The sequence below is a fragment of the Pinus tabuliformis genome, chromosome 7, assembly GCF_031772625.1.
Source record: "Pinus tabuliformis cultivar Carrire ecotype Pingquan chromosome 7, CPIR1, whole genome shotgun sequence".
Lineage (NCBI taxonomy): Eukaryota > Viridiplantae > Streptophyta > Pinopsida > Pinales > Pinaceae > Pinus > Pinus tabuliformis.
The window spans coordinates 17,859,019-17,885,622 of NC_142293.1; the positions used below are offsets into that span (position 1 = coordinate 17,859,019).

Below are 26,604 nucleotides of genomic sequence, written 5' to 3' on the forward strand. Positions count from 1 at the left end.
AGATAGATTTCAGGAAGACATTGCTCAAAAGCAAGGAGAACTTGATGTAGCGCTTAATGAGATTAACAAGCTCAAGGAAATGAAAAAATATTACTTATAGGTTATGGACAGGACAGATAAAGAATTGACAAAAAGAGCAAGTAAGGCTCCAGTTGATGAAGGTACAAGCTCCACATCTTTGCAAAGTGAGATTGACAAGAAGACTTATCAAAGTAATGAACAAAAGAAGAACGTTGTAACTCCGAAGAATGATGCCAAAGAAGTTAATGACAAAGGACAAAAGACTACACCACCTCCGAAGAAGAATAACTCATCCAGGTACGTTTGTTCATTTAATGGTTATTGTTTTTTATGTGCTAACTTTGGACATATGGCTAGGGATTGTAAAGTTGTTGACAGGTACAATTATCAAGGACCACTGCCTCCAAATGAATCATCCAGGTATGCACATTCATTTAATGGTTATTGTTTTTTATGCACTAACCATGGACATATGGCTAGGAATTGTAAAGTTTTTGACAGGTACAATTATCATATGCAAAATCCTATAAGAAAATTTACAGAATCACGAGACAGGTTCCACAATGGTTTTGTCAAAAGAGAATACGTGCTAGATGGGCCAGACATTGAATCTTTCAAATGCCATAACTATGGCTATATAGCTCACAATTGTAGATATCAAATGGAATCTCCTATGGATGACATTGAATGCTTCAAGTGTCATAACTATGGGCAAATAGCTCGAGATTGCAGGTACAAGAAAGTATGGAAAGGGGAACAAGTACAAGAAGAAGATCAAGCAGATAAAAAGGTCTCAACATTTATGCTTTCAAGGTTAGTAAAAGCAAAAGGTTATCGATTTTCTAGAGAGCCAGCAGTTGTCGAAAGAGTTCTAGCTTCAAAAGGGAAGCAAGCACAGAGAGGGGTAGGGATAGTGAAGCCGGAGGAAGATTTTCCAGATCCGATGAGTACTTTGCAGAGAGGTCGAAATTTCTCCAGGAGGCTGCGCAGAGGCAGCGCAGAAGCTTCAGAGGGCAGTTCAATTAGCTGAAGGAAGAAGGCGCTTTCAGTTCCAGAGGCCAGGAAGGGGTTCGAGAGTGTCGGAGAAGAGTTTTCCCAGTTAGCAGCAAGCAAGACGACTAGATTGGCAGTCGATTCAGGCAGCATATGTGGCAAGCAGCTCCAAAGTGACGCAGTGCCTGCGCAGACCCAGTTGGACGACTAGATTTTCAGAGGCAGTGAAGTGTCGGATTGCTCGGAGTGAGGGTAATTTCCCTCAGATAATTTTTGCTAGTATTTTCTCTGCAAGATTGCTAGTTTTCGGCATCCAGATTGTACTTAGATAATTTCATTGTTGCATAATAATAAAAACCCTCAACTGTTGCACCAGTTTTCCCAAGTTGGGTTTTTCCGGAGACATTTATCCAAAAATAATTGTGTCAAATTTTTATGTGTGTGCTAGAATATTTCTTAGTTTCCAACGCTATTATTTTTCCGCAGTTTTATTTGTGAAGGTTGCAATGTGGTTCATTCGATATTTGTTGCATCAAATAAATTGTTAATTAATTAACAATTAGAAGAATTAATCCCAATTGCTATAATAAGATTTCAGACTTAAAATTTCCCATGGTATTAGAGCATGATTGATCAGACGGGGAAGCTCAGAAGCGGAGGCAAAAATTCGGTGTTTAGAGGGAGCATCAGGACGAATTCCTGGGGGTTGCGCAGATCCTAAGCCAAGCAAATCGAATTGCTTAGGGAAGTTCGATTTTTAGTGCAGGGGGAGCAGCAACAGCTCATATTTTCGCTGAGCAGATTCCTTGTTTGGGCACAAAGAGTTTTGCAGCAATTTGCAGAAGAAAAATCAGCGTCAAGTGGAAGAGAAATAGCGCACACTGAGGGGAATTTACCTTAGGGGATTTCGAGTTTTAGAAATCCAATTTTTCAATTGCAGATTGGCAGTAGCCATGAGCAGAGTTTCTCACTCCAGAAGGGAGTGCGTGTAGCAAATCCAGCAGACGAGCAGAGGGAAAGAAGGGGATTTTCAACCAGCTTTAGAGATGGCAACAGAAGGGCTTAGAAATCAGGATAGGTTGGAGGGAGCCTCCAACTATGTCATCTGCAAGGCTAGGATGTCCTTCCTTCTAGATAAATTTGGCCTGAAAACCAATGTGGACAATGTGGTAGCAGTACCCCAGGATGCAGATCAGCTAAAGGAGTACAGAAAGGAAATGGAAAAGGCGAAGCGGATGATCTTGGATGGAGCCCGAGATCATATAGTCTCAGATATAACTAGCAAGAACAATGCTAAGGAAATCTGGGATGCTCTCTCCCAGTTATATCAAATTTCTTCCGAGCAGCGGAAGATGTTTCTCCAGGAGAAGCTGAGAAGCATCAGGATGCAGAAGGGTGAAGGCATAGATCCCTTTCTCATCATGATTCAGGAGGTCAATGATCATCTTTCCGCAGTTAGAGAGGCACCTCAACAGACAGAGCTTGTACGGTTGACACTGAACAATGTCTTAGAAGAGTGGCAAGTGTTTGTCCAAAGTATCTTGGGCAGAGATACATTGCCTACATGGGACAGAATGTGGTTCGACCTACAATAAGAGGAATTGAGGCAAGCTCTAGTGAAGAGCACATCAGCAAAAGCAGCAGCAAGGTCGTGAAGGGTGAGAAGGAAGAGAAGAATGTGGCCCTAGCATCAAAGGTTCCTAGTCAAGGACAGGGGAAGAAGAAGAAGGACCTATCTAAGGCCAAGTGCTTCAAATGTGGTGAATTCGGTCAGTACAGTACCCAGTGTCCTCTCAGGAAGAAGGACATGCAGGAGAAGTAGGACCAAGCAACAATGTTTGCAGAGATAGATAAGTTGTCCTCCAGGTTGGAGGAATATTTTGCCATGTTTGCAGCTATAACTCTAGGAGTAAGGTGGGGCGATATGGAGTTATAGTCCCAAAGTTGCAGAGGACTGGGCAGGGCCCATTGAGGTGTCCTCCTCATGGATCATTACCTTGCTACGAGGGCCCACTGTATTCAATAGCAGGATGGATCAGTGTCATTAATGCAATCAATTTCCAAAGTGACAGTTATAGACTAGTTGCAGTCACAGGTGTTGAGGAGCGCAAATGCAATGTTGACAACAAAGAAGGTGGCTCAATGCAGAGTTAGCAGCAGTGCAGATTCTTCAGTGGATAGTGCAGAAGATAGTAGCAGTCAGGACTCAAGAGACAGATGCAGCAGACACATTTGATTCATTATTTAGGATGCTTCTCAGTTGCAGTTGTTGTAGTAGCAACAATAATAGATGAGAAGGAGTTGCAGTGCAGATGCAGGATTGGAAGCAGCGTCAGCGACAGCACAGATGCAGCATCAGAGTTGTGCAATACTTGGTGGGCAGTGGCAGGCAGTCATAGTGGCCAGACATTAGCAGCGTGACAGAGGGTGATACAAAGACAGGGTGTTGTAGCAGTAATGCGACACTAGAACACCTTCCTCACTAAGAGGGAGTGTTAGTTTTTGTAGCATCGAAGGTGTTCTAGTCTCAAAACTTTGTGGAGAGGCTAAAACACAGGAGTTCTCCATAACCCAGAATCGTTTATGGAAATTCCACCTAGAAGTGTCTCAATTAGATTATTAGCTTATTTTTAAATATTTCCCAAGTCTAAACTTAGGAAAAGGGGTTAATTAATCAAAATTAAGTGAGATAAGGTGCGAATCATCTAGAAACTCACCCAGAACCTTGGTCGTTGGAGTCCTAACAGAAGATTATAAGAAGTCGATGGGTAGATGGAGAACACACACTTGAGATCAATTTCCTTGGAGAGTTCGATTTTCCAGAAAGATAATAGTTGTCGAAAGAGTTCAAGCTTCAGAAGGGAAGCTGAGACAGAGAGGGTGAGGGGCAATGAAGTTGGAGGAAGATTTTCCAAATCTAGTGAGTACTTTGCAGAGACGCCGAAATTTCTCCAAGAGGTTGCGCAGAGGCAGCACAGAAGCTTCAAAGGGCAGTTCGATTTGCTGAAGGAAGAAGACGTTTTCAGTTCCAGAGGCCAGGAAGGGGTTCCAAAGTGCCGAAGAAGCATTTTCCTAGTCAACAGCAGACAGGACAGCTAGATTGCTAGTCGATTCAAGCAACATGTGTGGCATGGAGCTCCAGAGTGACGCAGAACCTGAGCAGACCCAGTTGGACGACTAGCTTTTCAGAGGCAGTCAAGTCTCAGGATTGCTCCGAGTGAGGGTAATTTCCCTCAAATAATTTTTGCTAGTATTTTCTCTGTAGGATTGCCAATTTTCAACATCCAGACTGTAGTCAGATAATTTCACTGTTGCATAATAATAAAAACCCTCAGCTGTTGCATAGGTTTTACCAAATTAGGTTTTTCCGGGGACATTTGTCCAAAAATAGTTGTGTCAAATTTTTTAGTGTGTGCTAGAATATTTCTCAGTTTCCAGCGTTATTATTTTTTTGCAGTTTTATTTGTGAATGATGCAGTGTGGTTTATGCGATATTTGTTGTAGCTAATAAATATTTAATTAATTAACAATTAGAAGAATTAATCCCAGTTGTTGCAAAAAGATTTCAGACTTTAAATTTTCACACATCACGGTCTCTAACTCCTATAGTTGGAACAACTAGCAGACCCTGTCATATCGTGGTATATGGTGTTGGACATTGGATACACCAACGCTCCCCGTGTGTTTCACGACATGCACTAACCACCCCTTGTGGATCCTTATCTCTCGCGATGCGATTGTTGACTAACACACGCAGGTTTTGGTCTAACGATAATCGTGATTCCCAACAAGTGGTATCAGAGCGTAGGTCGTGAGTTTGATACACACCCGGCTCGCATTAGGGGGGAGATTGTTGGACATTGGATAAACCAACACTCCCTGTGTGTTTCGCGACATGGACTAACCGCCTCTCGTGGATCCTTATCTCTCGCAATGTGATCGTTGACTAACACCTGCGGACTTTGGTCTAACGGCAATCGTGATGCCCAACATATGGTGATTCGTCTCCACCCGAAGTTGATGGGACCCAACTCAAAGTTGCTACAGTGGAAATCCTGAATGATTGCATCTAGTGTTTGCAAGTATAATGGGGGGCAAATGATGAGGCTATCCTATAGCTCCAAAAATTCCTCTAGGTAGAAGGACATCTTTGGGCCAAGGCTAACCAAGGGGGATGGCCAAGTGACCTGAATTTATAATATGTAGATTTCCTCTCTGGTGGACTAATTTAGTTTTTGTCGAGTCGGTAAGAGATATGTTGTTCCATTAAGGGAGAAGAAACTACATGGGGTAAGTGTTATGAATAAAATAATCCATCAAATATTAATTAAATAGATAATAAAAATATTAAAATAATAATAATACTAAAATAACTGATTAATTAATTAATTAATTAATTCACAACAATTATTAGTTATGAAGGGTTAAAGAGTCAAAATACATGACCATTCACCTTCATGGCCAGTAAATGCCTATATAGGAAACCATCACAAAGGTAATGTAAACACCATTCATTCATTTTCAATAATAAAAAATATATATTTAAACACAAGTATTTTGCATAGTAGAGTTCTTCTCTAACAATGGTATCAGAGCAATCAATCTTTAGTCACTCTACTATTGCACAGGACATTCATACGCCACCACATTTCTGTTTCGTTGCTCTTTATTCTCCACCGCAATTGACTGTGTTCCGTCGTATCCTGTCCTGAGCTTCCGTCTTTCGTCTGCTATCTCAACATTTGGCTTGACAATGATGGGATATTTGAGATGGGATATATGGTGCAATCTATGAAAATTCCTCAACCGGAATTCCTACTGCAGCAAATTGATGTTACTTCTCCTACTTGTTAATCCATACAAGTTATTTACTGTGTTCTACGGTAAATATCAAAGTAAATACTACTGCATACTTAATTAAATATTATGTGAAAACAAGAGACTGAGCAAGAAAGAAAATACAACACAATAGACACCGTTATTTTTGGACAAATGTCCCCGGAAAAACCCAATGTGGGAAAATCGGTGCAGCAGATCTGAGGGTTTATTATTATTAAGCAATAGCAAATTCTGAATACATCTTTGAATACCTCTCGGGTTATTCAGTTACAGAGAGAAATACTGGCAGAAAGATTTGTGAGATTACCTCACACAATCACTGAGAAAATCCCAGCTAATCCAGATACTGAATGAAGTGCCTCTAGCAAGCCCTACACTGCCTCTGCGCAGTCCTCATGCAGTCTCTGCGTCAACCTCTCTACGCACTGCGTCACCCAGTCTGTTGATCGATTGGCTTCCCGGAGTTTCTATTCTCAACCTCCCGGTCTCACATCCAGGCTTCTGAAACTGACTCTGCCCAGCAAAATCTCGGACTCTCTCTCTCACCCTCTGCACTGCCTCTGCGTGGCCCTGCATCAAGCTCTACGTCTAGGCTGTTGGATCACTCTCTGCCTCTCTCTGTTGATGATTCTCCAACTGAGAATATCTCTCTCTCTCTCCAGATGCTATCCCTGCCCCTCAACTGCAAGAAATCTCCTCAATCGGAACCAATGTTTTAAAACTCCAACTCTGACATCGACTCGGCCGAGGGTCGACTCCGACTCGATATCGACTCGGCCGGCTCGATTTCAATGACTCGGTCGTTGTAAAAAAATACATTAAATATTTATTTTTTTTATAAAAAAACATAATTTTAAAGATTTTCATTCATGTTTCCAAACACAGCATTAGAATATAGATGGAAGACAACATATGATCAAAGTAGGCTCATGAATATATCCATTATATCAAAATGGCACCCAGTGCACTGTCATAGGAGCCAAGCATCAAAAACACATATCCAAGGAGGCTAGAAATGGCCTCTACAACAAAAGTAAACTGTGACCAGTACTACTGGCTAGTAGCTACTGCCAGAGGAGCCAAGATCATGTGGATCAATCTCTGGATCATCATCAGAGTCAAACAGGGGGCCCCATGGCTCCTCCTCATCATCATCTCCAACTGCAACTGTAGAAGTGGTAGCACTAGCAGGCTGTGCAGCAAATGCAAGCTGAGATAGACAAGATATGCGCTTCTGTCATGGTTGAGCAGAGGAAGCGCCTGCAACTGGACGACTTGTTGGCTGTGAGGCTGAGGCTAGTACAAGTGGATCAGGATCTGCATTCAACTGAACATTATGTTTGAGTGATGCTATTGTCTGTAATTCAAAATCCATATCCTCATCAAAAGCAAACTTTGTTGGATGACTCTGCACTACCCAATCTAATGTTGGATCAATGTCTTCCAACACAATGGGATCTGAATCAGGTGTATTGTTTAGCAATTGGTTGCGTCTGAGCCGAAGGTTGTATTGGACATAGACTAGATCATTTCATTGTTTTTGATCCAAACAGTTTCTCTTCTTTGTGTGAATCCTCTCAAAGACAGACCAATTGCGCTCACACCCAGTAGCACTGCAAGTTTGACTCAAAATACGAATTGCAAACTTCTGCAATTCAGGACAATGGCTACCAAAAGCCTCCCACCATTGTGCTGCAAAAAACATAGGAGTGTAATGAGTTAGCTCAACAAAATTACAAATTATATCCAACTTTCAAATTATAAATGATTTAACAAAAAAATTATTAAGAATTTGAAAATTGAAATTTTTGTTTACCTAGCTCATCTGCTTCTCTTGCAATCTTTGTTAGGTTCTTCCCAAAGGTACCCGAGGCATTGGTGAAGGTCGTGACCTGTTGGTGTATCTCCAGCTGATCAGACTCCAATGGGATCATGCGATCAATGCAGTCAATCAGTCCATCTCTAACCTCCCCCCTCAAAGCTCCTGTCTCCTTAGCTTTATAATGATACCGTGGGTTCAAAAAATACCCAACGACATGTATAGGGCAATGGAGTTGATTGTTCCATCTTTCATCAATTATTGCCCAAATGGGCCCATAATTAGCCACTTTATCCTTGTATGCCCTCTTTATTTGCTCCTTTGCTTGATCCATAGCCTCATAAATGAAGCCCATAGCCAATCTTTCCCCATCCACCAACCGCAACACCTTAACCAGTGGCTCAGCAAGCTTCACAATCTCTGTTGCCTTTCTCCGTATTATTTCTTCATTAACTTTTTTTTTCAATTCTTTGCCTTCCAGTTTGTGAGACCACTGGCTTAGATTCCATTCTTCACTGGAAAACATCTTTTGCAAGTTTCTATGTTGTGAAAGCATAGATTGCAATGTCAAAAAATGAGTAGCAAATCTAGTGATGGCAGGCCTAATAATATCCCTGCCCCCAGTGTGTTTCCTCATGAGGCTCAAAATCCATGAATGATTGTAGATAAATTTTGTTATGCTTTTGGCATGATCTACAGTGTTTTTGACCCAATCTAATTTTCCAATATCCTCAAGCATGAGGTCTATGCAATGTGCAGCACAGGGAGTCTAAAAGATGGTCTTGTGTTTTTCCTCTAACAGTTTACCAACAAGAACATAGTTAAAGGCATTATCTGTGATGACTTGAACAACATTAGCCACCCCCACCTCCTCAACAACCTGATCCAATAGCTGAAACAACAATTGCCCATCTTTTACCTTATCAGATGCATCCACTGATTTCAAAAACATGGTTCCCTGTGGGCAGAAGATAAGAAAGTTTATGATGATACGGTTTCTTTTATCAGTCCATCCATCTGACATGATGATACATCCTGTTCTTGCCCATGAGTCCTTGAAATCTTTCAAATAGTCATTAATGGATAAAATTTCTTTCTGCAAACGATACCCCCTTAGTTCATGCATAGTAGGGCCTTTGAAGCCTTTTCCAGCAACATGTATGGCATCAAACATAGGCTCATAATATGGTGAACAGGAAACATTGAAGGGGATATCAGCATCATACTACCATCTAGATATGTAATCACAAGCAGTCTCCCTCAATTCTTTCTTCCAATGGTCATCTAAAGTGGGTTGCATTTGACTTCTACTAGCTTGAGGACTATGTGCATCTGATGGAGAGGAGGGAGTGAAATAACTTTTGATATTCATATCACCCTTTTTCATTCTACCCTTTCCCTTTTCTTGAATAGACTCAAAAGAGGGAGGAACATATCGGAAGGGGTTGGATCCATCAATATAAGGGATAGAGGAAGAACCCACAAAATCAAAATGGGGGTTGGTAGCCATCATTTTTTGTATATTCCTCTTCCTCCCAATTTCAACCTCTAACTCTTTTTGCCTAGCCTTATCTTCTTTAAACTTCTCAAAGCTGGCTAACAATTCCTTCCTAATCTCCCCAATTTCTAGTGAGGTACATGGAGTAATTTGGCCTCTAATCCCCACCAAGTGTTGTTTCAGCCTATTAATGCCCCCAGGACCTTCCTTAATTTTCCTATGGCAAAATTTGCAATGCATTTGACTTTCAACCATTTCAACATATGCCCAAGCAGCATCTTTCACTCTAGGTGCCATTTTTTGACTTGGAAATGAAAGCAAACAATCTGAAAATGAAAAAAAAATAAAAAATTGATTCAATGTTCATTCATTCACAAAAAACACTCTTTAGGATTTCTAGATTTGCACATAAAATTTAATAAGCAAAAACAGATTTGTACAAGTGAAAAAAAATACCTCTAGGCACAAACTGCCTCCTCAAGCTTGCTCCAAGAAACCAACTCCTCAATGCTGCTCCAAATGGCTGCCCAAGAAGCTCCTCACTCCAGCTACAATGCTTGCCCAAGACTCCTCACTGCTGCTCCAAAAACAAACTCAACAACTCCTCACAAACTCTCATTGAAATTCTCACTCAAATGCATGAGATCGCTATGAGAGAATGAGACGGGTTGAGTGGGTTAAATAGGGTTTGGGAGAGGGGAATGGACCCCAAAGACCAACTAAACAAAAACTAAAGTGCTTTGGAGTCCCCACACTAAGCAATCAATTAAAAAACAAAAAAATCATTGTTTTTTATGTTCCTGGGCCGCTGTACATAACCCGGCCGGGTTAATACGGACTTGGCCGAGCCAGCCGGGTTAATACGGACTTGGCCGAGCCGGCCGGGTTAATGCCGAGCCAGCCGAGTTAATACCGAGCCGGCCAAACCAAATACTTGGCCGAGTCAAATTTTTGAGGCCTGGCTCGGACCAACTCGGCCAAGTCGGTTCCGAGCCGGCCGTTTTTTAAAACACTGATTGGAACTTCCTCCTGAGAACTTCTCACTTCAGAAATTCGATCTTTTGATCTCTCGGTGTATTTCCCAAATGACCCTCAAGCTCCTTTAAATAATCTTCTCGTTGACATTCAATGGCCCAGATTAAAAGCTAATCAATGGCTAAGATCATTTTAGCTTGATCCTTGTCTTCTTCTAGAAGTTAAACCCACAATTATATTAATACCCATTAATATTTTTAATTTCCTAAGTTTAGACTTAGGGTCCCATTAAAAATTAATTAATTATTTTAATAAAATCGTTTCTGGGTGGAATTTCCCAAAACACTTTCTGGGTTCTTTGGAATACATGTGCCCAAGCCTCCCTGCAAAATTTGAGGCCTAGAGCACATACTGCTACCCCAAATCAGCACAGTCGGCAATTTCTCCCTAGCTGAAGCCTGAGAGGGAGTGTTAATTTGACAGCTCAGGGACAAATTCCCTCCTTTGGACAACCTTCCTCATCAAGAAAGACCTCTCCTAGCCCTTGAAGAATTTAATTTGGTTACGGAAAAATGTATTTCTTAATATGAAAACCTACGTGTGCACAAAAGTACAGGTCGACTTTAAAGAAAAATTGAGCACCCTTGGAAGCATATAAATACAAGTAAAGTCAACCTCATTTGGACAATCATCAATCAAGCATCGTCTTCTCTCTCTTCTTTGCATTGGTTCGTAGAGGTCTAAAATTTGTTCGTACAGGTCAGAAATTGTAAGGTCTAAGCTCACATGCGAGAGGAAGAAGTTAATCTGAAGCTGCAGGGTTGGTTCGAGGAAAACTCTGCTACAACCGCTTAGTTGATAGGGTGCTCCTTGTGGCTGAAGGGCTACAACCGCACTGATGATCACTAGGTCCCTGCGACTATGACCTAAGATATATTTGACCATTGACAGTAGTCTTGGATCAATTTTTGGAGACTTTGACTTTGATCAGATTTGTCAATTGGGCTCGTCTCTTGGATATTGATTGGTTTTTTTTGTTGGATAGTCAAAGGATTGACTTTGACTTTTCATTGGTGAATTGGAACATTGTACTCTCTCTTTGCTAAACATTTTATGACAATCTAATAAGAAGAAGAATTTGAAAGGGTTTTCCCCATTGTGGGTTTTTCCCTGGTCTTTGACCAATCCTGGTGTCTCTTGTTATTGCTCTTGATTGTCTTCTACTATATATTGCATTTATTGTTCTATCTACAATTGTTATTGATCATTGGAAGATTAAATTGTTTTGAAAGATTGCTAATTGAAGAAAAGAATTGGGCTAAAGTGATTGTAACAACATAGAACAGTGGAAAATTAACACTCTAGACCACTGCAACTCAACTCTACAAGCAATCTCATCCTCTTGGGTCAAAAACTTCATGTGCACATGGCTCCCTTACCGGATGTGCAACTCCACAACCCAATGAAGATATTACCTCGCCATTGACCTACCATCTACACGAAGCTACCTCGTCCAAGTAAAGCACCTTCTCTGTTGAACCTCTTGCTCCATGTCTAGCAGTTTTACAACTCCCCCTTGAGTTGCTTCATGTGCACACTCTGATCCACGTGCTCTTCAAAGTAGCTCTGATACCATATTGAATTTTCCTTGCACCATAGGTCTAGTCTATGGCTAACCAAGCACATAAACACACTAGAAGTGCTCAACCATGAACAACTTTGCACAATGGAAATATAACAACAATGAAATCAATTAAGTACACATTTATATGGCCCAAATCACGACCTTTATTGATCCATTAATACAGAATAATTAGGGCTCCCGTACCAGGGATCATGGCCCTTCATAATACCCTGATACAACAAGTATACATAGTATACAAAACAAGGGCTTGAGATTTGATCCATCAAATCTATAATCTGGCCAACAAAATATAGAGACAAGTCTTTACTTACTCAATGAAGGCAGTGCTTCATCTTTAATCCTTTTAGTGTTGACCTAGATTGCCATTGATGTCAATATGGCAATATTCTAGATTAGTAAACAATGATGTGAAGCCAAGGAGAAGCAGAGCAGATCCGTGAAGAAATAGGAGCAAGAAAGCCAAGCCATGAGTATTGCATAGTATCAAAGGAGTTAAGAGAGGAGCCATATCAGACCAGAGAAGAGCAGAAAGTCAAGGGAGATGAGATGATTAGGTTTTGAGTGAGAAGCGAGAGGTTGAGTGTTAGAGGGGGTTTGAGACAAAGGTCAATTTATTGTTGTAATTGAGCCGAGAGGGCAAGACTCGTGCCTGGTGTGTACTCTCGTTACTCTGTGTATCTGCGTTTAACAGTTAACCAGGTACTTCTTTGTATTCCCACTGAATGGATTGATGGCGATCCAATATTAAGTGAATGAATCGATATATGAATGTCGTGTGATAAATGGAGTGTGGCAGAAATCGTGGTTTTAACACAGAGTCCATCAAAAGCAAGCGAGATTAAGTTAAGGAGGAAACAGACGGAGAGTGCATAGGATCTGTTGGATCTCATAGATCAACGGTCATAGCATGGTGGAAGAGCGCAAAAGATAATCAGCGAAGAGGTGGTTTCTCAAAACCATAAGTGGTATTTCGGGCGAACAAAAAGTTGTAAGCTATATTGAAGGGTAGTCACCCGATTCCATTAACCATTCGACACGTAGCAGTCGAGGAGAGAGAAAAACCACTTTATCGAGCGAGTATTCTCCGTGCTTGTGTCTCACTCGAAATCGTTTTGGATTGTTAGATCAAGCAGATCCAGATCAACGGTCACAAAGTGTCGTGCAAGTTGATTGATCGAGAAAAGGCATCAGTCGTTGATCTGATGGAAGGAGATCAACGGTGGAGATCGAGCGGACTGGTTGGTGATCAGGCTAAGCGACAACCGTCGGATCGAGCACCAGATCGACGGTCGCGATTTAATTGCTAATCGCAGAGGTGAAGGGTTGATCGGAGATCGGAGATCGGAAAGCGCTGCGGAGATGTCTTTGATGTGCGGACCCAACGATTTATGAACGCGGACCCGATAGCTCCATAAAATATACCTTTATGTAATATCGCGTCTAGGTATCGGGGAAGTCACGCAAATCATAAGGGTTGTCGCTGCCGGACCGCCGATTGCAATTGAGATAGTGACGTGGCATGTGGGACCTCCCTGTTGGTACAAGCCTCTCAAATGAAATCCTCCGTAAATAAAGATTGAGTCTATTGTATAAATATTAAAAAAAAGGACCTCTCTGATATTTTTTAATATGCAACATTTCTTTGTAATTCGACCTCTCTTCTAAATTTACGTGTCCTGTGAGTATTGGAACACTCAAATAGACAGAGGAAGCCATGGACCGAGAAACCGAAGAATCAACCGAGCGTAGATGGACGAGCGTTGGGGAAGCTAAAGCGACCGGAGGAGGGAAGCCAAAAGGTCGAGCGAGCACAGAGGAAGCGGAAGTTCAAGCGAGCAAAAGGGAAGCCAAAGGTTAGGCGTATCAGTATAAGAAAACAAAGAATTGCCTTTATGGGTTGCTGGCGAACTGTAAGAAAAAAAGGAAGATGAAGTTCTGGCAGAAGTGGAAGGAACAGGAGGATAGAAGTAAGTCATAGGTCCAGCAGGGTTGGGTGCAGAGAATTACAACCAAATAGATCCAGACAGTTTACAGCAGAGGGTTGGAGCCCTTGAGGTTGGTGCCTCAGAACTGAAAGGATTGTTGTCCTGGGAGTTGGTGCTCCTAAATTCAAGGTTGGTTCCTTGACAAGACAGAGTTGGTGCTCTAGAGGTTGGAGCCTCACAAAGAGTCCAAGTTGGTGCTTGGAAACTGATTGAAATATATATATATATATATATATATATAGATATAGATATAGATATATATTGTACTTGATTTATTGCAGAGATCACATTAATAAAAGCATCTATTCCCGTTATTTCTGTGTTCCAAATATGAATGTTTTTAACTGATAAAAATAATGATTGAAAAGAAATATTGATTCACCCCCCCAGTATTTCCAACAATTGGTATCAGAGCGGGCTTCTTCATATCAGCCTAACAGCTTGAAGAAGGATTCTTAGTCATGATGAGAAATCAAGAAGTGTCAGGAAGACCTCCTCTGTTCGATGGCACAAATTTTGGTTTCTGGAAAAAGAGAATGTCCTACTACTTAATGTCCCTTGGACCTGAAGTTTGGCATTCGGTCTTAAATGAGTACATAGCTCCTTCCACTCTTCCAACAGATCAAGACGAAAGGAAAGTCTACGTTGCAAATGCAAAAGCCTTAAACTCCATCACTAGTGGAATCACTGATTCTGAATTTACAAAAGTCATGAATTGTAACTCTGCCAAAGAAGTATGGGATAAGCTAATTGGCTTATACGACGGGGACTCCAAAGTCAAGAAGGCAAAGCTTCAAACTCATAGAAGGCAATTTGAAAGTCTGAAAATGGATGATGAAGAAGATATTGCATCATACTTTCTCCGAGTAGCTGAAGTGGTCAACTCTCTTAAAGGATTGGAAGAAAACATTGAAGAAAGCACCATTGTTCAAAAGGTCTTAAGATCTCTCCCAGACAGATTTGACTCCAAATTAAGTGCCATGGAAGAAATGAAGGATCTAGATACTCTCAAGATGGATGAACTCCATGGAATCCTCATTGCCTATGAGATGAGAAAAGGTTGCCCAAGTTCCAAAGATGCAGCATTCAAGGCCTCAAAATCAAAAAAGGGGAAAGAAAGGAATGTCAGTAGTGATGACTCCGATGTTGAATCCGAATTGGCGCAATTTGTACGAAGGCTAAAGAAAGGATCTAAGCTAAAAGGTAAATACCCTCTTATTTGTTTCAAATGTGGAAAAATAGGTCATTATGCTGCAAAATGTCCTCATAAGCATGATAGTGATGATGAAGAAAATTCTAAAAGGATGGTATACAAAAAGAAAGGGTTCAATAAGAAAAATTTCCTCTCTAAGCAAGATGAGTCTGATGAAGATGAATTTGTAGTCATCAAAAAGAAATCAACTAACCAGTTCCCTCACCACAAAGGAGGTAATGAAGAATCAGATGAAGAAAATGACCATGCTGGAAGCCAAGAAGTATTATTCATGGCATTCACAAATGATGATGACTTAGGGCTAGATGGAAATGTAGATGAATTGTTAATAAGTGCCATTGAAGAAAATGAGAAATTACGGAATAAAATCATTTCTCTCAAGGTAGAAAACGAGGAAACAAAAAGAAGGGAAGATCTCTTGAAAAATAAGCTAAAAGAAAAAGAAGAAGCTTGCGAAGAACGTGAAGCCGAAATAGTATCTCTGAGGAAGGAATTGGAGCAAGTTAAAAAGGGTTGGAAAAGCTCTCAAATGCTTGACACTATTCTAAATAATCAAAAACCTCAACATGACAATCTGGAATAGGTTTTAAAGGAGAATCATCAAGTACTAAGAATAATGCGAAAAGCTATGTCGACGTACTTTCCAGCAACCCAAAAGAAGAAAGATTATTTCATCAAAGGCTCATCCCAGATCCAAAGAATGAAGAGAGAGTAACTCCAAGGAAGAATGTTGATTCGAATCATGGATGTTACAACAAATACAAAACAGTATTTCATCAAAGGCCCATCTCAAATCCAAAGAATGAAGCGGGAGTAACTCCAAGGAAGAATGTTGATTCAAATCATGGCTATTACAACAGGTACAAAACTATCTTTTTTGGGCATTGTTTCCATTGTAAAAATTTTGGTCATCAAGCTAGACATTGCATGGCTCGTAAGAATGACACACCAAAACTGAAGGATCAAATAAACAAACCATATGGCCCCAAAGGGCAAGGACAAATCAAGACCTACAATTCTTTTGATCCCTTGGCCAAATTTGATCTAATTTGCTCATTATGTAATAATAATGGACACAATGAACAAAATTGCCCACTCAAAAGAGGAAAAGCAAGAAGTGAGAATCCCAACACGGATAAATGTGGCTTAGCTCTATGTGCTCAAAAATATGAAAATCATTGGTTTGTGGATAGTGGGTGCTCCAGACACATGACAAGGGACAAAAGGAAGTTTGTCTCATTGAACAAAAAGGAAGGAAATGTATCCTTTGGAAGTGGATCTGCCAAAATTGCTGGAAAAGGAACTGTTACTCTTATTAATGGAAAAGGAAAAGCTCAAAATGCTTTGCTAGTAAATGGGCTCAAACACAACCTCCTGAGTGTTAGCCAAATCTGTGATCAAGGACATAATGTTGTCTTTAGCACCAAACACTGTGAAATAAGGAACTCTTCCTCAGGGGAACTTGTGGCAAAAGGGGTTAGAACACCAGACAACATCTACATTCTGAACAAGATTCAAGAAGATAAATGCTACTTAAGTCAAACAGATGAAAGTTGGTTGTGGCACAAGCGACTTGGACATACAAGCTTCGATAACTTGATCAATATCAGCAAGATTAAAACAGTACGAGACATTCCAAAGTTATTCAAACCAAATCAAGGAATATGTGGTCCATGTCAACATGGAAAGCAAACCAGAACCAGCCACAAGACCAAGGAGTTTTCTACATCAAAGCCTTTGGAGATCATCCATGTTGATTTATGTGGACCAACTAGAACTCCGGCACTCCAAGGAGAAAAGGACTTTGCTTTATTTGTTGATGAATATACTAGAATGATGTGGATATATTTTATAAAATATAAATCCGAAGCATTTGAGTGTTTTAAGAATCTTAAAGCTCTTGTAGAAAATGAAAAGGGCTCAAAGATTAAGTGCCTCAGAACAGATAGAGGGGGAGAAGTCACATCAAAAGAATTTAATGAATTCTGTAAAATACATGGAATTAAAAGAGAACTCTCTGCTGCCATAACACCTAAGCAAAATGGGGTAGTTGAAAGAAGAAACCGAACAGTTCAAGAAATGGCAAGAACAATGTTAATAGCAGCTGACTTGCAGCCAAAATTCTAGATAGAAGCAGTCGAGACAGCTATCTATACCTTGAATCGAACTCAATTAGGACCAAATAATGAAAAGACTCCTTATGAATTATGGAAAGGAAGACCTGCTTCAGTAAAATACTTCAAGATTTTTGGAAGCAAGTGCTTCATAAAAATCAATGATGGCTCACCAAGAAAATTTGATTCACGGGTTGACGAAGGGATCTTTCTTGGATATTCTATAAGAAGCAAAGCCTACAAGTGCTACAATAACCGACTATGGAAAATAGTGGAAAGCATTGATGTAAAAATTGATGAAGACCTTCCAGAAAAAGAAATTGAAGAACATGAAGTTGATCCTCTCATTGAAGAAGAAGAACCTGAAAAAGAAGAAAAAGACCAAGAAAAAACCAAGGAAAAAGAACCATCTCAAACCCCTTCAAAGATGAAATTTCTCCAAAAATATCACCCAGAAGAGCAAATTATTGGCAATATGGATGAAGGGATGCAAACCCAAAGAAAGATGACTAGTACACCACAGAAGAATGATGTTGCTCTTCTATCCATGATAGAACCATAAACATTTACTCAAGCAAGGATCCTCATTGGGTAAAATCCATGGAAGAAGAAATGTCTCAAATTGAGAAGAATGAGACATGGGAGCTGGTACCTTGTCCAAAGGACAAAAACATAATAGGAACCAAATGGGTATTCAAAAACAAAATGAATGAAGATGGACAAATCATCAGAAACTAGGCAAGGCTTATTTGTAAAGGCTATTCACAAATTGAAGGAATTGACTTTGAAGAAACATTTGCACTAGTAGCTTGTGTGGAAGCTATCAGGATGTTCTGGCATTTGCTTGCTCAAAAGGATTCAAAATCTATCAAATGGACGTAAAATCAGCATTTCTGAATGGGGAACTCAAGGAAGAAGTCTACATGGAGCAACCAGAAGGGTTTAATCTAATAGAAGGAAAAGACTTTGTTTGTAAGTTGAAAAAGGCATTATATGGGTTGAAACAAGCTCCTAGAGCTTGGTACGCAAGATTGGATCACTATCTACAACAAAAGGCTTCAAGAAGGGGGTGGCATAAGTAATCTCTACATAAAGACGGATGAGGATAAGTTACTAGTCAGACTTGTTTATGTTGATGATCTGATTTTTGCTAGTAATAATGATGAGATGAGCCATGAGTTTTCTCAAAATATGTTAAAAGAGTTTAAGATGTCAATGATAGGAGAGTTATCTCACTTCCTTGGACTGCAAGTATCTCAAACCATAGCAAGCATGTTTATATCTCAAGCCAAATATCTTGAAGACATGCTTAAAAGATATGGAATGGAACACTGTGCACCCATAAGCACACCTATGACCACAAGTTGCAAATTGAGCAAAAACGATGACTCCCCTCCGGTAGATGCAATTCATTACAAATCAATAATTGGAGCCCTTCTACACTTAACTGCTATGAGACCCAACATTATGCAAGCAATAGGAATGGTGGGAAGATTTCAATCAGCTCCTAAACAATCCCATTTGTTGGTTGTAAAAAGAATTCTCAGATACCTGAAAGGAACTCCTAATTTCGGTCTCTGGTACCCTAAGAGCTCAACTCTTACTTTGACTGCATACACTGATGTTGATTGGGCCAGAAGTGTCGATGATCGGAAAAGTACTAGTGGAAATGCATTCTTCCTGGGAGACTGTTTAGTATCTTGCCTCGGCAAAAAAACAGACATCTATATCACTATCTATAGTTGAAGCCGACTATATAGCTGCCACAGATTGTTGTACTCAAATACTATGGATGAAGGAAGCTCTAAAAGATGTCAACATAGGTACAAATCAACCAATTACCATCTATTGTGATAACACAAGTGCGATCAGCCTCAACGAAAATCCAGTGATGCACTCAAAGACCAAACATATACCAATCAAGTATCATTTCCTTCGTGAACAAGTAGCTGAACAAAACATCATCTTGGAATATATCAATACTAAGGAGCAAATAGCTGATATTTTCACATAACCTCTTCCTTGAGAAGCATTTGAACATCTTCGTCAAAAGATGGGAGTTATCTCTTTAGCATCACTTAAGTTGATTCATAAAGATGTTGTAGGACAGAGGGAGCAGTTCGACAGGGGGGGTCCTTGTGCACTCCTTTGCCACTGATGTCAAAGGGAGAGAGAAGAAGAATATTGCCATCAATGACAAAGGGGGAGATTGTTGACCTAGATTGTCATTGATGTCAATATGGCAATATTCTGGATAAGTAAACAATGATGTGAAGCCAAGGAGAAGCAGAGCAGATCCGTGAAGAAACAGGAGCAAGAAAGCCAAGCCAGCCAAGCCATGAGTATTGCAGAGTATCAAAGGAGTTAACAGAGGAGCCATATCAAACCAGAGAAGAGCGGAAAGTCAAGGGAGCTGAGATGATTAGGTTTTGAGTGAGAAGCGAGAGGTTGAGTGTTAGAGGGGGTTTGAGACAGAGGTCAATTTATTGTTGTAATTGAGCCGAGAGGGCAAGACTCGTGCCTGGTGTGGACTCTTGTTACTCTGTGTATCCGCGTTCAACAGTTAACCGAGTATTTCTTTGTATTCCCATTGAATGGATCGATGGTGATCCAATATTAAGTGAATGAATCGATATATGAATGTCATGTGTTAAACGGAGTGTGGCAGAAACCGTGGTTTTAACACAGAGTCCATCAAAAGCAAGCGAGATTAAGTTAAGGAGGAAACAGATGGAGAGTGCACAGGATCCGTTGGATCTCATAGATCAATGATCATCGCATGGTGGAAGAGCGCGGAAGATAATCAGCGAAGAGGTGGTTTCTCAAAACCATAAGTGGTATTTCGGGCGGACAAAAAGCTGTAAGCTGTATTGAAGGGTAGTCACCCGATTCCATTAACCGTTCGACACGTAGCAGCCGAGGAGAGAGAAAAACCGCTTTATCGGGCGGGTATTCTTCGTGCTTGTGTCTCACCCAAAATCTTTTTGGATCGTCAGATCAAGCGGATCCAGATCAACGGTCACAAAGTGTCATGCAAGTTGATTGATCGGGAAAAAGCATTAGTCGTTGATCTAATGGAAGGAGATCAATTGTGGAGATCGAGCAGACTAGTTGGTGATCAGGATAGCGACAACCGTCGGATTGAGCACCAGATCAACAGTCGTGATTTAATTGCGAATCGCAGAGGTGAAGGGTTGAACGGAGATCGGAGATCGGAAAGCACTGCGGAAATGTCTTTGATGTGCGGACCCGACGATTTATGAACGCAGACCCGACAGCTCCATAAAATATACCTTTATGTAATATCACATCCGAGTATCGGGGAAGTCACGCAAATCATAAGGGTTGTCGTTGTCGGACCGCCAATTGCGCTTGAGATAGTGACGTGGCATGTGGGACCTCCCTGTTGGTATAAGCCTCTCAAATGAAATCCTCCATAAATAATGATTGAGTCTATTGTATAAATATTAAAAAAAGGGCCTCTCTGATATTTTTTAATATGCAACATTTCTTTGTAATTCGACCTCTCTTCTGAATTTACGTGTCCTGTGAGTATTGGAACACTCGAATAGACAGAGGAAGCCATGGACCGGGAAGCCGAAGAATCAAGCGAGCGTAGATGGACGAGCGTTGAGGAAGCTAAAGCGACCAGAGGAGGGAAGCCAAAAGGTCGAGCAAGCACAGAGGAAGCAGAAGTTCAAGTGAGCGAAAGGGAAGCCAAAGGTCAAGCGTATCAGTATAAGAAAACAAAGAATTGCCTTTATGGGTTGCTGGGGAACTGTAAGAAAAAAAGGAAGATGAAGTTCTTGGCAGAAGTGGAAGGAACAGGAGGACAGAAGTAAGTCATAGGTCCAGCAGGGTTGGGAGCATAGAATTACAACCAAACAGATCCAGACAGTTTACAGCAGAGGGTTGGAGCCCTTGAGGTTGGTGCCTCAGAACTGAAAGGATTGGTGTCCTGGGAGTTGGTGCTCCTAAATTCAAGGTTGGTGCCTTGACAAGACAGAGTTGGTGCTCTAGAGGTTGGAGCCTCACAAAGAGTCCAAGTTAGTGCTTGGCAACTGATCTATATATATATATATATATATATATATATATATATTGTACTTGATTTATTGCAAAGATCACATTAATAAAAGCATCTATTCCTGTTATCTATTTCTGTGTTCCAAATATAAATGTTTTTAACTGATAAAAATAATGATTGCAAAGAAATACTGATTCACCCCCCCTCTTAGTATTTCCAACATTTAGTCCCTCTTGTCCACTGCTTCTAGTTGTCCTTTGCTTCCTAAATCCACAAAGAAGGGATCAACACTTGTTGTTCAAACCCTCCTTCGATGAATAGACTTCACATAATAGCTTAGCAAACCTCCTTATTACAAAACAGTAACCTTCCTGGCCAGATTCACTTCAACCTTCCTTCTTCCATTGGTCTGACGCTTCTTGCCTCTTTATCTTCCACTTGAGGCATCTCGACCCTATTGCAAGACAACGTCAAGGCCCTAACAGACCTCTTTGTGCACAACCTAAGGCCTTTTGGCCTTGCTATAGCAAATCTTAGGCCCTTTTAGACCTCTTGTTGCAGACTTAGGGCTTTGGCCCTCCTTCAAGATACCAAACAGACTTATGACAGAGATCACTCGGCCTTACTTGGAAAGCTATTTGCTCCTTTAAACAGACATATCCTCTCAAGCTCAGCTTCTTCTTGGAGTTTTGTGGTTCATTTTTTAAGATCTTGTTCTCTCAATGATGGATTGCTTATTCTTGATGAGAAATCTATAGCAGCTAGATTAAGTGATTTTTCTTACTTTGATAACTGCTTGTGATGTCTTTTTACTTAACTTGATTAGCTTCTTCTTTAGCTTGATTATTATTGTGTTTTCTATCATCAAACAGGTACCAAAGAGTGAAGATCAAAGACACAAGAGGACACAAAATGTATCTTGCTAGCCAGGACCAAAACTTCTCCTCTTGAGAGGAAAACCCACAAGAATTCCTCTCTTCTTATAGAATCTTCAAATGACGAATTCCATGAACTTAGACCCTTGACAAAGACCCCTCCAAGACCAAGTCAACCTTCCTTCTTGTTGAGCTTTCCTTACATAGCTTACAGCAACAAACTTTGACGTTCCAGCAACAGCTTCAACCCCAACAACTTCTCCAGCAACTTCAACTTGTCTAGCAACTTCCAGCAACTTCAACTTGCCCATCAACTTTGACTTTCCCAACAACTTTAGAAACCCTAACACAAGAGAGAGAGAGATCCAAAACTTCAATCTTGCTTCTTTTCTTCTTATCCTTGATTTTCGTCCTTTTCTTCTGGTCTTGTTGCTTCTTTCTTCTAGAGATCGAACTTGCTTGTTGTTATATCCAAATGAGGTCGAGTTCCTTCTTATATATAGGCTTTCCAGGGGTACGAATTGCTTCCATGAGGCCAACTTGATCTTTCATGTAGGTCGACTTGCTTGACAAGGTCTTGGAGGGTCTTTATGACATTTTTGACTCTACAAAAATTTTCTTTACAAGATACAACATGCCCAAAGGGGTCTTACATGTATGACAATGACTCTTTTGACTTCATAATTCTATGACAAACCTAGAAGCACTCAATGGGTGCTTGACCTACAAATAAATTTACCTTGAGCATGAAACCCATGCATCAAGAATGAAAATAATAAATTTATTTTTCTCTTTTCATCAAATACATAAAATCATGATTACAATAGACATTATGAAGACCGAACCTAGTTACATATTTCAACAGTTCTAAACTTGACTGTCCTTTGTAGTAGGTCTTGGCCTACCCTCAAGAACTCTCGGCCCCTTCTGTCCAGTTGCTTGTTCAATATGCGGCCACTCTCAAGCACAGACAGACCTCCTTTGTGGTTGCGGCCTACCAACATTAGCCCTCTCCTTGCGACAATAGCCTCGGCCTAAATACTCCTTCTGCGACCTGGACAAGGGTTCATCCATCCCTCTTCTAGGACTCGAATTACCCTCAAATTACACTAACAACTAGCAAAATAGGCTCGAGTCCTCACCCTTCTTGAGGAGAGCTACTCGACCTCTTCTCTAGGATAGAATTTATCTTCCAAAACAAAACCAGACCATACTAATTCATCATCTTCTAGGGATGCAGCTCACTTTAGGGCTTCTTTGCTCACAAGATCACATACTTGCCTTGTAGAATGACCTCCCATGGGTCTCATATATACACTTTTACATATTCTTCCACATGCCAAAATTTAATCACAAAGTTTACCAGCATAAACAGCCAAGAAGAAATCCTAACCAATGGTGAAATAGGTAGGAAACGTTCAACACCCACCATAAAAGAGACAATATGTCAACTGCAAGAGAACACCAAAGATCTTGTTCCCATATGCTTAACACACTTATATTAGAAAGCCTTAGCACAATGATTATGATGGATGATTTACAAATGAGATTTGAGTTGTGTAATTATACACTACTCAAGTAGGGCACACTCCCCAAGAGGGTTATTCAAAGTAGATTAAGTCAGCCTTAACCATAACCTAGTAATACAATAAATGACCACATGGATGTCACAATAAGAGTTTGCAATAGCTAAATGTGAGGATTACACCATTCTCAACGAGAAAGCCCTAAAACTAAATCAATAAAGCCAATGAAGTCATTTATACCTTAACATAAAATTTAACATTTTGCAGTTTTTCCCTTGATACCTCAAAATGAAGAATAGAAATGAACACAGCTTACAAAGATATTGAATTGAAGCCTACCGTATCTGAGATGTCATCCATGACATGAATTATTTCTGCTGATGGGGGCTGCTCTTTGATGTAGTCTATCAATTCCCCTGATCTGACATAAATCCAAAACTATTAGTAAGACTCCAGCTCAGGGCCACTTCTCACTGGCTGATAAAAACCAATAGTTAGACAAATCCATGTACATAAAATTGGATTTAAGTTGAAGCTAAGTTAGGTAGGCAAAACAGAACTTCTATACAGTTTGGTGCAACAACCAGACAGTAGTGGTTGAGTTGACAGTCACTATTCTCCATTTTCAAGCTAACTGTTAATGGTCATTGTCTTTTAATCAAGAAGGATGAACTACATTGCTTTGCACAACTTTATGCTGTTCGGAAAAGTGCTGGGGTGAATTAAGAGGATCCTTGTTAATATCCATGCTGTACAGCATCTAAAGTAAGAAAGCTAGATTTTACATAATGCACAGTTTTTGAGGGCACAAAACAAATTCTTAACTTCTGTAAAGAATGCTTGAACAAATGTTAGCTAAGGCCAAATGGAATTCCTCCGCAGTTCAGAACAGCTAGTAAGGATTCAGTTGGTCCTAACTAGTCATTATTTTAATATTTTTAAAGAAGCTGAATAACCTAATTAAGCTAATGCCAGGCAGGATAACCAAAAATGGTTTGCACAACTTTACACTGTTATAAAAAGCACCAGCTTGAATTAGCATGATCCCCATTAATCTCTGTGCCGCACATAGCCTAAAATTTTGTTAAGAAAACTAGATTTTACATATGCACAATTTTAGAGGGAACACAACAAGTATCATGCTTCGATTAAACAAAAAGTTGAAAGAACCAATGAACTGGATATAAACTGGAAACTTGGAAAGCTGCAATCATCTTGTTGAGAGACAAATCAATCATTCATGGTGGATGTGTTCACGTGTGCTCCAATGTAGGATTTTCCATTCATAACTACCTACTAAGTTCAACAATTTGCATATGCAAGAAAGCCAAAAAAAACTGCAACTTCATATTAGAACAAATAAGGTACATACTAAAGGGTTTTGGTTACCTGAACAAGATCTCTGCCTCCTTAAAGAATTATCAGATTTATAGGTGCAGTGACTCCCGTACCCTTTTGACCCAGATTTGGAAAAAATCCAGTGGACAGCACGTTAAGCTTAAAATTTCATGTGTTATAACAGAAATAAAAATAATTACAATTGTAGATTTGTAACACAAGCTCTGAAACAAAAAACAGGGATTCTATTCAAAAGCTGGCTTAGAAATCTCTAAAAGGAGATGCATGATACATTCTTGCCAAAAGCTTCATACAAGAGGGTGATGCCCTTATGTATTTACATGTACAATTGAAAGTAAAAAGACAAGAATGTGAAGAGGAAAGGCAGGTGGAAGGCCAAAAGTCGCGGCACCTAGTTGACCAAAACACGTTGTCAACTTGCCAAGACCATAACACTCATTACAAACTCTGGATCAAGTACTCTTTAGACCATTGGAAAGGTCTCAGAGAAACGAACAATACTCTGACCTATTGGACACCCACAAGGTGAAAAGGGGCAATGGGAAGTGTCCAGAAAACACTTTGAAGTACAAGTCCCAAAAAATCCAAACACTACAGGAATCCATCTGAACTCATTCAAGCAAATTCATAACCATTCTGAATGGTTCAGATGGGTGCCCAAAGAGTCTCAATGAGTTTCATGAATACCAGGATCAGTCACCTCCTGTAAAGGTATTATTGTTGGTCAGGTTGTCATTCATGTCAAAGGAGAACTGTCATTGATGTTACGAGTGTGAAGGTTGTCTCAAGTATCCTGCAAATTGGAACAAGGAAGAATCGATTGATGGAAGGTTCGATGAAGACCATCAGTATCCAGCATTTGAACGAGGTCTATGGATACAGTGGATTAGGTTATGGTGCATAATGGTATGATGACTGGATAGCTCTTGTTGATCCCTTTCCATCCATATGTGGTACGCCTCGTAACTCCTCATAGTTGAGGAGATGTGCCTTCTTAAAGTTGAATACCCGAAGTTTGGTTATGGTGCCCCAAATGAATGGAAAAGGAAACCCTATGATTTGTTGAGAAATCTATAGGGCAATAGATAGGATAATTTCTCTTTAGCTTGATAACTACTCGTAATGTCTTTTTACTTTTTCTTACTTATTAGCTTCTTCTTGTATTATTATGTTATTCTTATCATCAAACAACTACCAAAACAAGAAGATCAACAGTACACAAGAACACAGGATATAGGCTGCAAGTCAATGCCAAAACCTCTCCAGTTGAGAGGAAAACCCACAAATCTCTTTTCATCTTATAGATTCTTCAATTGACGAATTCCAAGACCTCTAGACCAGGACCAAGTCCGACCTTCTTGATCATGTGCTTTCTTTATCCAAGCCAAACCCAGTCAAATATCTTCCAGTAGCACAACTTCGACCCTCAACAACAGAATTCCGACCTCTACTGCAGGTCTGAAATTTTCGGCCCCTCCAACGATAGTTGCTTCCACACGTGTGAGTTGATTTAGGACTCCCAAGGCTTCTTGAGACCTTCGCTTGAGTTTCTCCTTCTTCTAGGGCTTGAGGATGACCTAATGAGCCTTCCTTTGACCTTCTTTTTGCACTTTCTCCAAGTTCAATCCTGCAGCAGAAAAACCCTAACCCAGCAACAGAAACCCTAGTCTCCTTCCTTCACACGTGTGATGAGAGAGAGAGAAATAACCCAATCA

General features: G+C 40.3%; 1 protein-coding gene across 1 annotated transcript in view; it reads right to left on the reverse strand.

Annotated features, from left to right (window-relative positions):
- Positions 1-26,604, reverse strand: part of LOC149244909 (Zincin-like metalloproteases family protein) — a 515,093-nt gene that overhangs the window by 447,004 nt on the left and 41,485 nt on the right. The window contains exon 2 of the mRNA XM_089457599.1: positions 23,870-23,951. Coding sequence (XP_089313725.1) covers positions 23,870-23,951 — 82 coding nt within the window. The remainder of the gene's footprint in view (positions 1-23,869; positions 23,952-26,604) is intronic.